Genomic DNA, 12,341 nt, shown 5'->3' on the forward strand with positions numbered 1-12,341 from the left:
ATCTGACTCTTAAACCGCCTTTCTGTTGGCCATTACCTCTCTGAGGAGATTAGGAGATTTACAGGCCCTCTAAGTGGCCCTTACCTATCTTGATTTTGCACCTGGCATGACCAAAGTGTTCATATACCCTCGAGCGGGATATGTTCCTTAGGTGCCCTCTATCACACCACAACCTGTAGTGCTGCAGGCCTTCTGTCCTCCTCCTTTTCGGGAGCCCGACCAAGAGAAGCTAAATTGTGTGTGTCCAGCTCGAGCGCTGGATGCATACGTCCACAGAGCTGCCCTGTGGAGAAAAACTGACCAATTGCTTGTATGCTGCGGTCCCCCCAAGAGGGGTTTTTCCTGCTTCTAAGCAGACTATTAGTCGTTGGATAGTTGAGACTATCAACACCACTTTGAGTCCTCTGGCCCCCCCCTGTCGGGAGCCAAGGCTCACTCTACACGGGGTATGGCGGCCTACAAAGCCTTTCTAGCAGGTGTGTCCACGCTGGACATCTGCAATGCTGCGGGGTGGTCCACGCCTTCTACTTTTGCAAGATTCTATGGCTTAGACATGCCAGTCACTCCAGGCACTTCAGTCCTCTCGTCCTAAGCTGTGCTCTTCAGATACATACTAGGCAGGGTTTTGGTAGTCTGGCAGCGTTGGTACTCGTTCCCCAAAGCGTTTTCGTCGCAGCTCGAGTTCCTGAAGAGGAACGTCTCTAGGTTACGCATGTAACCCTAGTTCTTCGAGGGAACGAGACTCTGCGTCTCGAGGCCATACCCCCGGCACCCCTGCCGACGCTTGCTGGTACTCGAAGCTGAAGCCAGCTGCACGGCTCGTGCCTTTATATCTTCCTGGTCGCTTACGTCACCCCGCCCGTGATGTCACGCTCTTCTATAAGACAGATTGGATATGATATTGAGAGTCGCTCACCCTAAACGCGTTCCCCAAAGCGTTTTCGATGCAGCGTCTCGTTCCCTCGAGGAACTAGGGTTACATACGTAACCTAGAGACATTTTCAATGAAACTACTGTTTCAAAAAAACATCTATGAGGAGCATTTTGAAAAGATGCAAAACTTGTATTTGTTGACAGAATACTGTCTGGCATGTATCTATGGGGACCATCCAAACAGTCCCCTGTGACTCCATTGCACTGTATGAAGTGGGCCGAGAGGTCAGAGAGAGAGAGACAGGATGAGTGATCTACATGTGAAAGAGTAAACAGGTCCATGCAAGTTGCTGAATTCTACAAGCTTTTGCGAGGTCACAAAAAATAAGACCCAGGTCAGAGTGTTTTGGGATCAAAATCATCACAGTCAGTTGGGGGGGGGGGGGGGGGGGGTCTCATCAAGTACTTTTCAAGTACTGTTCATCTTAGGAACATTAGTGTACATGGATGTAAAATATTGATTTTAGTTTAAAATACTTCATTGTCTTACATTTTCTTTCTCTGTTTTGTTATTCTTTCAAGGGATGTTTTGATTTTCTCACAGTAGACTTTTTAGTTACAAGATGGGCTCCAATGAACTATTCAAATTTTCTTTGAAAACAGAGGGACTGCAGAGTGATATACATGACATGAAAGTAGCACCAGTATGTTGTCTTGGATTGCAGTTAATATACAAAATATATGACTGCTCAATGTTTAACTGTTTTTTTTTTTTTTTGGCATAACTGAGCTGAAGTGTCATTTATACTAACAGAAAGCCATTATACATTTCCTGGACACATTTATAGTTCCTAGATATGCATTAATAAAATACGCCCAAACTATTCTTGTAAACTATGCTGTAAAAATTAGTTATTCATTTCAGAAATATGAAAATGTTAACTTAAAAACAAGTTTCAGTATTCTGCATCTTGACGGGGTTTTGCCACGTAGTTTGTAAAGGTTGACCAATCAAAAATCTTTAGCAGATTAATGCCTTTAAAGTTCAAATTTCAAGCTTGAACCCCTTGAACTTTACTTTGAACTGCCTTGTGGCTATGACAGACACGTAGAGGTAGAACAAAAAAGGGGCACTGAAAAAAAAAAACAAGCAGAGATAGAATAACGGACTGTGTCAGTGAGGGAGAGGGAGAGAGAGAGAGCTGCTAATCTCAGGAGCTCCAGCAATAGGCCAGCCTGACTGCTCTCAAAACGCTGTGTCATCTAGTCTGTATGGGGCTTTTCTCTATTTGTGTGTGTTTTAGCCACGAGATAAATTGGTGTCCTGGTTTTGATTGTGCACACACATCAGTTATTACAACAACAACAGTCGGATGACAAAATCAAATAATGCTTTGGCAAAGAAGATCTGATCTGATGATGTCATTGGTTTGTCTAGTTCAAGTCTGTCTGCATAATCAAGTAGACTTCCTTGCAGAAGCATTACGGCACTGCAGTAAGTACACTATAGCATGCTTTGCTGAGTCACTGTAGATGTGTTGAATTATGTTTGTGAGGCTTTTGCATTGCTTCATTCATTATGAAAACTAGAGCATGTAATTAGATTATTTTGTTTGTTATTTGTTATTGTTAATTATCCATGGCATGCTCCGTGTAATGTTTGGAAAGCTTACACTCAACTTTAGACCTCGGCTCATCTGTTTGTGTGTGCATATGTTTACATGTGAAAATTGATTTTAATATCACACCTTAAATTTGAGCTGACATATGCATAAACAACACAAGAAGCAATTCAGATACCATATGTTAATGAGGGGTCATTCTCAGTCTTAAATGGCTTTGCAAGACCTTCATGCATTATATAAATGAATAATAGACAGTGAATGAGTAATGCTTGTTTGATAATCAAAGGTAATCAATGATTTAATCATTCCCATAATCTTGTTTTCACAGGCTTTCAGGAGCCTTAAACAATACTCAAGCATTTTCGGAATTCAGTACTTCAACTTTATTTGTTTCATTTTGTCTTGTGTTTTTGTGTGTGTGTGTGTTGTTTATTTATTTTTTACCTTTTTATATAAATCAGTCTAAGGGATGTATTTATAGATAAAATGAATAGTTATTATTTTGCACTGGAAAATGCTAAAAATATGAAGCTAAGTCCAGACCACAAGAGGAGGCTTGTGAGAGTTGCTCTTTTGTATGTGCAGTTTTAGCATGTTTTCATTGGACACTGTTGCTGTAATATTGAATTAGAGAATCAGATAGAAAATATGGAAACTAAATTAGTCATTAAAGAGAATCTGTGAGTGCATTAAGCTTAAATAGCATCTGTAGTCATCATGTTAAGACACCAATCAAAAAAAAAAAATTTCAATGGCTAGATAGATTACAGGGAAAGACAGAGAAGAACAAGGTCCCAGAGTTTTTCTCTCGATTTTGCTTTCTTGTGTAGATTTTATTCTTTTCTTTTAATATTCTCAACCTCTTTGTTTTGCAGTTCGCTTCTTTACATATTTCTCTGTTTTAGTTTATACAATCTGCATCTGTCTCACACCTTCAAAAGTCTCATTAATGCATACAGTTTGTACCTAGTCTGCATTCTGATTGGCTCAGGCACCCCGTGGGACCCACGGGGGATGGGATGGGCTGGAGGAAAGAGGGAGAAGGAGGAAGAAGTGAGGGTGGGGTACTTTTCACATCGCAGTTACTCTGCAAACAGGGAAATGAGTAAGTGTGAGAGAGGGAGTGAGTGAGTGAGTGAGCGAGAAAGAGGATCAAAACAGAGAAAGCACACGGTCAGCAAGCAGCATTGCAGGCTTAGCCGAGAGGAGGGCAGAACCGAATCCTGAAGTCTTGCAGGGGCGTAGCTGGTGAAATCTTACTGGACTGACCTCGCGCAACGCACGCACACGCTCCCAGGAAACCAGTCTGACAGAATCCAGTGACATGGACACAGCCCGGTCCATCCAACACGAGATCACCTCTCTCAAAGGTACTTACCAATGTGGATCAATTCCTAGAGCAAAGAACCATTGAGCGGTTTAATGGGATGGGAATGGATTTTAAGGAGGCATGTGAATGGCATGCAAAGTTGTGAATTCCATTGTATTCCCTTCTTCTTCAACTTTGGTATGTTTTTTATGAAGGGAAGGGCCGGGTCTTTTGTGCGGGGGCCCTCATGCTTGAACTCCAGCAGTGTTTGGGAGCTCGACTGGTTTTTTTTAACTGTGTTGGGAAGCAGCAGGATTCTGCGTCAGCCATGCGGCACGTTCGGTGCACTGACTGCAGCATCACCACGGTAACAGGCAGCACAGTGACATGGGACCCCCCCAAACCCGTTCCCAATATAGAGCCGCTTGTGGTGGGCCAAGAAGTTTGATGTTGTAACATGCCATGTTTTCATTGGATAGATGTCTGTTATTCAGTATTAATTAATGCATTTTCGAAAGAGGAAGAAAGAGGGTGAAGTGTCATATACCATGTGTATATATATATATATATGATAGATAGATAGATAGAAAGATAGATATTCACATTACATATATGACACTGGGCATGCTAGCGGCAGTATAAACTGAGCTATATAGGGTCGCAATGACAGTTTTGTGGTTATAGCTGAGTCCTCCTCAGGTTGGGCTTGGGCTGACAAATACTGATTGCTGATATTCAAATGTCTGCCCATCAGAGCATGAAAGTGGACCAGCACTTAATATCTAGGGATTAAGCCTCTAATATCATTTGGTTACTGGCAAAGGTGATTTAGAGCATGAATCAGATTTTAGTGATTGTTTTTGTGTCTTGTGGCTACAAGTAACTGAATATTTTTGTTGATTTGTCTCTAGGTTATGTTGTTTTTGAAGGGCTGTCAAAGCCAAATATGGATTCTACTTGAGTCAGGACATTAGTGTAACCTTGTGTGTTTCAACATTTGCGATTAGTAAAAGTACAGTTGTTGGATTAGGGAAGATATTGGCTAACAATGCAAATGTGCTTAGTCATAACTTGAATAGCATTATCTATGTTTGGTTTGATTATAAGCCCAATTACACATAATTATTATTTCCACATAATTATTTGTACTTTGACTGGTTTTATTTGCAAATTGCTGATTTAAAAGAGATTATTTTTCTTCTCATTTTATTTTATTTTGCTCAAGAGACTTGTAATTAGTTTTGTTTTGTTTTAAACTAGGTAGCCTACAGCTATGACTCTTGTGATTTACTCTTCTACATATTTTAAATGGGAATAGGGGAGTGCTTGGTCATGTGGTAATTTATTCATCTAGCCAATGTCAGAAAGTTAAAGAAGTCCATAACAAACCGTTTTGTAGCTTAATTAAAAAAAATGGACTGTGGATGATGTTTTGAGATGTGAATGATACATCATCACTATGACAAACATCAAACTACTCCCTTTAAGCTACAAGAATGGCAGTTATTACTCTTTATTTTTGGCTGTTCACATTCCTTTTAATTATTTAGTTTCTCGCCTTTTCTTCTTTATCTGAAAAGGTTATTCAGTCCCAAGCAGAGTAATTTGTGATCTAAATGTGTCTATTCTGATGAATCACTGGCTGCAGCTCGAGTGTGTTTCAATGGAGCAGCTAAGTATACAGAAAGCCTTCAGCTGTTGTGACCAGAGTGAATGTTTTCTCAATTGTCAGAGCAGACAAAGGCTTCTCACCCTTTCAAACAGTCCAGAGAGTCTTAGTTAATATGCCTGACAGCCTTTACCCTTGTACTTGCCCACTTCATTGAGGGGTCACTTTCTGCTGGACACACTCTTGGCGACTTAAAGGAGAGTTGGGTGTGATCTACACGCCAGGAATATTAATGTCAGTGAAAGCTGCTTGTACTTTTGAGATTTACACGTAAAAAATAAAAATAAATAAATCCCTGGTGAGCAAAAGAGACGTCTTTCAAAAACATTTAAAAAATCTCACAGACCCCAAGCTTTTGAACAGTAGTGTATATATTAATATAATTTTATAAAAGTAAAAAATTATACGGTAATAATTATGTGTTTAAAATAATACTAAAATCTATATTGTGTACCAGTTAATATGTAGAAATCTGAAATGGCTTTTACCCAAAGCAGCTTACTTCTCCGGTGTGCCACAATCACAATAAATTGTAAAATGACTGATGTTTAAAATGAAACTTTTATTCATATTTATTGAAGGCATTCATAGCTCTCGCTGTTTTTGCTGTGTCCAGTGACCAGCCAAATGCCTCTGCTTTCCCCCAAATTTGCCTCAGATTAATGCTGTACTGGATCCAGACCCAGATTCCCTCTTAATGAGCTTTTGGCCTTTCTACCTTCTCTTTTATGTCTGCTAGATGGTTTTCTTTCACTGCTGCACCATAGAGACAGCATGTCTGGTGCAGGAATCTTGTTGAACCTGGAGATCAAATAAGGTATTGTCAGTTTACAAAGAGTTAACGAGTTGAATTTATGTGCTTCAGAGAAAGAGTTTGGATGGTAAATTCTGGCTTTATCTACGTCTCTTCAGAAAAAAACTGTGCAGAGGATGGCATTTATTTATTGTGTTTCGGCTGTCTGCTCATGTTCATCTTTTTACATGCATATAAACATATGTCTTCACTTTTACTTTAATCTGTCAGCCACAATAACGTTTTTCTTTCTGGAAATAGATGTGCGGAGTTAATAGTTTCAGGATGTTGTCTGAGTGTGAGTGTGTGTTGTACAGGCCATGTCAGGAATATCACAACTGCCAGGGATTCAGGAATCTTGAATATTGCAGTATTTGCATATGGCTATTTTTGTCTATTATACCGATTAGTTTCACTGTTGTATCACTTACGTTAGCCTTATATCAAAGATCACAAACCTCTAATGAGGAGCAAAATGTTGCTGATCATTTTCTGGTAATTTAATGTGGAAAGCTCTCTACATCAGGAGATGTAGATATTGATTTATTTTGCAGCTGGCCTAAGTCTGTAGTATATTCTGCTGTAGGAAGGACAAATATCACAGAGAGTGCATTTATGGACTACACAGAAATCAAAAACTTTAGTGGTGGCTGAAGTAAATAAGTAACATCATTGTATGGATGGAATTAATAATTATGTCATCAGGCATTCCGGTCTTTTCTATTCTCTAAGACCACACCCTGCTGTACCACATTTCAAGAACTATGAAACTCAAAACAGCAGTTATCATAGAAGCTTTTCATTGAATTCCAACTTAACTTTTAGTCTGTTTATAAAACAAAATTACAACTTCAGAATACTTAAAATTCAGCACACATATGCGTATTGCTTACATACGAGTCCTTTTTAAAATCCAGTTCCAACTCATTGTAAATGTATTTGATATGTTCCACCAGATAAAGCAAGTCATAAAAATTTAAATGACACAAGCGTAATTTTCATTTTTATTTTGGGTGGAGTGATTTTTTAAAAACGTATAAATCTGTTGATCCAGCACTGCCCGAATGCCTCCAAGAACTCAGTAACTGAGTAAATCAAATCTTTTCTTTGCTCTTACCTCATATCAAATAATTGTGCCTTTAATTCAACTCATTTCTCCTTTTTACCCCAGCCAGCTACAAAAAAAGTGCATTACAAGCACTGTTGCTGATGGTAGGAGAGTTTGGAGAGGCAGCCTTGTGATGGAGGACTCTGTCAGCATTTTTCCTCAATATCATAAGTGTTTAGTAGGCTGTAAAAGATGCTTTCGCTGATCCTGGTATATATATTCTGACAGTATAATGTCAGCTTGCTTCAGGAATTGTTTCATTAAGGTAACTGTGAACTCATACCTGCAGTGTCCAGTAGGTGGTACCCTCACAAAGATAATGTCATGGAGCTCCATCTGGTAATGTACTGGACACTACTAGGGTGCAGCTGTGGCTAGGGGGTTTATTGTGTCTAATCGAGGGTTAATGTTGTAAAGTGAACTACCATCCTGCAAGAGAACCTTTCGTGCCATGGCTGCTGTTTCCTGAGCTTTATTTTCTTTTGTTTCAGCCGCATTCTGTTCGCTGCCTGTTTTTAATAGTTAGCACATTGAAGGAGCCAGGTCCTGTCTGATGTCTTTAACAACTTTTCCCATAAAAAAGACGTCAGTTTATACGTCAGCAGTCGAGCTAACACCTAAGAACTATTTTGAGTGTGAGGAGAATTTAGCCTCTGAGGCTGTAACCATGAATGTTAAAGCTAATGTTCTCTCCTTTCTCTTGTTTTTCAGGTAAGTTGCTGTTTCTCTCAGAGCTGTAGGTGTGGGAAGCTTGTCTGTCTCTGGTAAGGAAGAGAATGTTAGACAGGAGCCAAGACATTTGACAACGAGACCTTTGGCATCAAACATCAAACATCTGCTCATCTGGAATGACGTTGTTTAGCCCTCTCAAAGGGAGTGTTATGAGAAAAGCATGGGTAATTTAAACCCTTTAAAAGTAACATGAAAAAATATATATATTGTGATTTTATTATTGCAATTTAAAATATAATTATTTTTTAATATATATTAAAATGTAATTTATTCCAATAACTGAATTACTCCAGTCTTCAGTATCACATGGTCCTTCAAAAATCATTATATTTTATGCTGATTGGGTGTTAAAGAAACATTTCTTATTATTATAAATGTTGGTGCTGATTAATATTTTTATGGACACGGGGATTCAGTGACTGTTTTTACAGGATTCTTTGATGAATTAAAAGTTCAAAAGAACAGTATTTATTTGAAATAGAAATCTTTTGCAATATTATACATGTCTTTACAGCTACTTTAGATCAGTTTAATGAGTCATTGCTAAATAAAAGTTACTTTCTATAAAATATTTCACATTTTTAAATGGTAGTGTATCATAAAAACTTATGACAGGATATGGCAATAAGCAAAAGATAGCATGTTTATGAAACAACCATACAAATTAGTTGGTGTGTCTGAAGCCTGGACATCTCCTTCAGAAAATGTCTCCTGTTGCACATTTGCACACTAAACACAGTTTGTATGAAAATATTAGACCTCTCCCGGACATATGCTTATAATTCCTCACCATTTTGTTATATAACTGACATTCAGCTCAATTGGCAGTTAAATTACTAAGCCGAAGGCTCTGTGGCAGTGCCACGTCTGGTCTGGAAGGTGGTGTGGTACCACATAGTAGTTCAGTTCTCATGAGGATCTTGCCACATTGGCGGAATCCAGGATCTGACTCAGCCAGGAACCTCATTGTGATCCAACAGGCATGAGTTTCCTGTTTACCAGGGTGTTATAGTGGCAGAGTTTAGGAAGTAAATTGGCCTTTTGGTGAGTAATTTAGAAGTAAATTGTCCTCCCCAAGAAACACACCCAAGTTTCCAAATGGTCCGATTGTTATTAATGTTTCTTGAGTTCTGTTACTGCCAGAGGGGACATATTGTACTTCTATGGATTTTGTATCAGTGGTCATTGCATTCATAGCTACTTGAAGTTCTTGGTGTACTTAGGTCTGTGTCAGGGGTATCGAGTTTTCTTAAAGATATCTCTTAGGCTCCAGCATTAGTAATGTGGTAACATAATACAGTTGTTCGTATTGGCGTGTGGCACCTGTAATGCTGTTGAACTGTTAACTGAACTTTCCCCTCATTCATATCAAGAATTAAGTTTCTATGTTCCACAAGATGTTTAAAGGCAAAAAAGAAAGTGCCATCCTTGACTAGAATATTGGTCTTAAATCTGGGGTGCAAACTAGTTTATAGGTCTTTGGTTTCGGAAGTGACATATATTCATAATCGCATTTATTTTTCAGAATTCACAGTGTGTTGTGGTTGGATGCTAGGACATGTCTAGGTGGTTTTTAAGACCTTGCTAGGTTGGTAGGATGTTGTGGGTGTTTTTAAGGGTTGCTTGGTGCTCTCTTATTGGCCAGAATAGCCCATGTTCTGTAAGGAAAGTCTATGGGATTTTTTGCCATGTTTTATGGTTTACTAAGCAAAAATTACAAATCTGTTTTCTTAGAAAAGTAAAAGCACATCTTTTTCTCAAGGTCTTATAACTTGATGCACTACTATTTTAAACTCTTTAAAATACTTGTTTTTATCTGTTTACAATATTTATTGTTTTTAATATTTCAATAATATTTAAATTAGATTGCTCGGAAATCTAGAAAGAGAGTTTTCCCAAAACATAATTAGTCTTTTTGTTGCTAATAGAAAAGTACTCTTTATAATAAGCTTTGAAGCTGCTGACTTTACTTTATCCTATTCAATTATTTAGATCTAGCGATTTCTATTGTTTTATTTTTAGGTGAACTCAGAAAAAAGTATTACATTACTTCTTAAGATAGTGATGTGTCTGTTCCAGGAAAAAGTCTTAATGTGCTGGTTTGTTTTTCAGTGTTGCTAGAGACCATGCCACATTTGGCTATGGCCGCTGTTATGGACACCTTCAGTCATTACTCATTGTCTGTATGAGTCATTTTAGGTTGCGATGGCAACAGTCGATGGTTATTGACCAGACCCAGCAGGCGCTCAAAGTGCTGACTCACTCACTCACGTCCGAGGCAAAACAGCACCCATCTTATGAGGGTGTTGGGCTCGACCTTCCTGCATCCTTTCCTGTTGCCATGGATCTCTTTCTGTTCCTGCTTAGATTATATTAGGTTCCCATCCCTGACATAACACTCTTCTAGATAAATTAATTTTGAACTAATGGGGTGCTGTTCAGCTGGAAGTCTTAATAGTTAAGACTGAAACTAATTTTAGTCAGATTAATTCATCAGTAAGGTACAAGAGGCTTTGCTGTATTGTGAAATTATTGCTGAAAGGTGTTTTACGCACCAAGGTTGTGTGCCATTTAGAATTCATAAAAAAGCCTAAATTTTGAAATGGGAATTGTTTTAGTAATTTGTATTTAGTTTTCATGTTTCATCATATTTGATAAAGTAATTTTTGAGAACCGCAGGGTAAAAGAAAATACAATTTCCTTCTTTGTTACAATCATTTATAATGTAGCTATGGAACAAAAATGTAACAATCTGCAATGGGTATTGCAGTGTTTTTATTGTCATAGCTGTTGCTATATTATTAATATAATGACTTTAATGCTGTTAGTTAAAACACTTTGGGACAAATACATTGGGAAGAAGAACACCTGTTCTTATCTGTTGTTGGGAAATTGCTAGATAATTGTGGTGTGTATAGAGTAACACATAATTAATGAAATTTGTTTGTGTTGTGTAAGTGAGAGCAAGTTAAAAAATATGTAGACTGCATCTGCAAACTCCCTGAAAACATAAATCAGTTTGTTTTCACATTGCTCAATATGTTAAGAATTTTGTGTCAAAATATAGATTTCATTTTAAAGAATGAGTTCCCTTCTGACTAGTAATCACCTGTTGGTCTTCTTGCACAATGTTCACTAACTTTGTTTAGAGCGTGTGTTAAGATATGACAATCTTTGTATGACTGTACAATAGACATTGAGCCTGAGATTTTGTTTGCAGTGTAGCATGTTTCATCAAAAGTTTGTGTGTGAATGTGTTCACATACTCAAGGTCCTGTGTTGGAGCTCTTTCCCACTGCCCCATAATGTCAGAGTGCAGGGGTGTGTTGCATGGTTTTGGAGAACAACCATGTGCAATAAATTCCACCCCATAAACCAAGCGTTGGAATGCGTGAGAAGCCCCAGTTGTGATGGGAAACTGGAGTTTTAGGAACACTTTATCTGCCAGAGGCTTTCAATGAGCTCCTTTCATACAGTTTGTTTTATGAACTGTTCTCTACAATGCTCCTTCTATGAGATAGTAACTCCATGGCAAAGCCACTGTCTGAGAGATGCTCAAATAAGTGTGAGGTCTGAAATGACGGACAGTATCTGTATAAGTGTGCACAACAGCACACTGCCACTCATTGGTGGTGCTTTTTTTTTTTAGTTTATTTGTAAAGAGTGTCTAACTGTTTTATGCTGTTGTTGATTGATGAGATATGCATGGTTGAGGCTTTGCAGATCAGTGTGATTTAAGCTCCTTCTCTTTTGGAGGTTCAGACTACACAATGTTTTTGTTTACCCAGCTTCACCCTAAATCAGTTTCAGCGTCAGGTAATGACTAACAGATGGACTTGGCTTCTGAGAGACTGTTTCCACTTGCAAAATGTACATTTTTTCTCTTTTCTCAAGGGGAATTGATTCTCAACCACTCTTATTTTATCCAATTTTTTTGTAATAATAGCATTTCAGAAGTCTCAACAAATAACTCACATTGTCCATCTAGCATGAATTTTCGTGATGTTTTCCCCATTAATGTAAATGGTAACATGGTATTGATGCTAAATCTATGGATATATAACCTCATTTGAATGATTACCATATTTATATATCATGGTATTTAGAGGATGCTTTAAAGAATAGTGTATTTCCAAAAACATGGTATTGCCATTGTCTTTGGTACTTTTGTTGTTAGTATCAAGCTATATAGTGCTGATTTGAAGCTGACATAGAAAGCCTTACTTGTTTTT

The 12,341-nt window shown here is 38.1% G+C and overlaps 1 protein-coding gene across 3 annotated transcripts in view; it reads left to right on the forward strand.

Annotated features, from left to right (window-relative positions):
* LOC132104123 (plectin-like) overlaps positions 1-12,341 on the forward strand; it is an 85,977-nt gene that overhangs the window by 18,818 nt on the left and 54,818 nt on the right. The window contains exon 1 of one of the 3 annotated variants that reach the window (XM_059509361.1): positions 3,613-3,868. The exons of the other annotated variants lie outside the window; for them this stretch is intronic. Within the exon in view, the coding sequence (XP_059365344.1) occupies positions 3,823-3,868 (46 nt within the window). The 5' untranslated portion in view covers positions 3,613-3,822. Of the gene's footprint in view, positions 1-3,612; positions 3,869-12,341 lie in introns of those variants that run through there. 3 annotated transcript variants of the gene reach the window in all.

Source organism: Carassius carassius, chromosome 25 (assembly GCF_963082965.1).
Source record: "Carassius carassius chromosome 25, fCarCar2.1, whole genome shotgun sequence".
Lineage (NCBI taxonomy): Eukaryota > Metazoa > Chordata > Actinopteri > Cypriniformes > Cyprinidae > Carassius > Carassius carassius.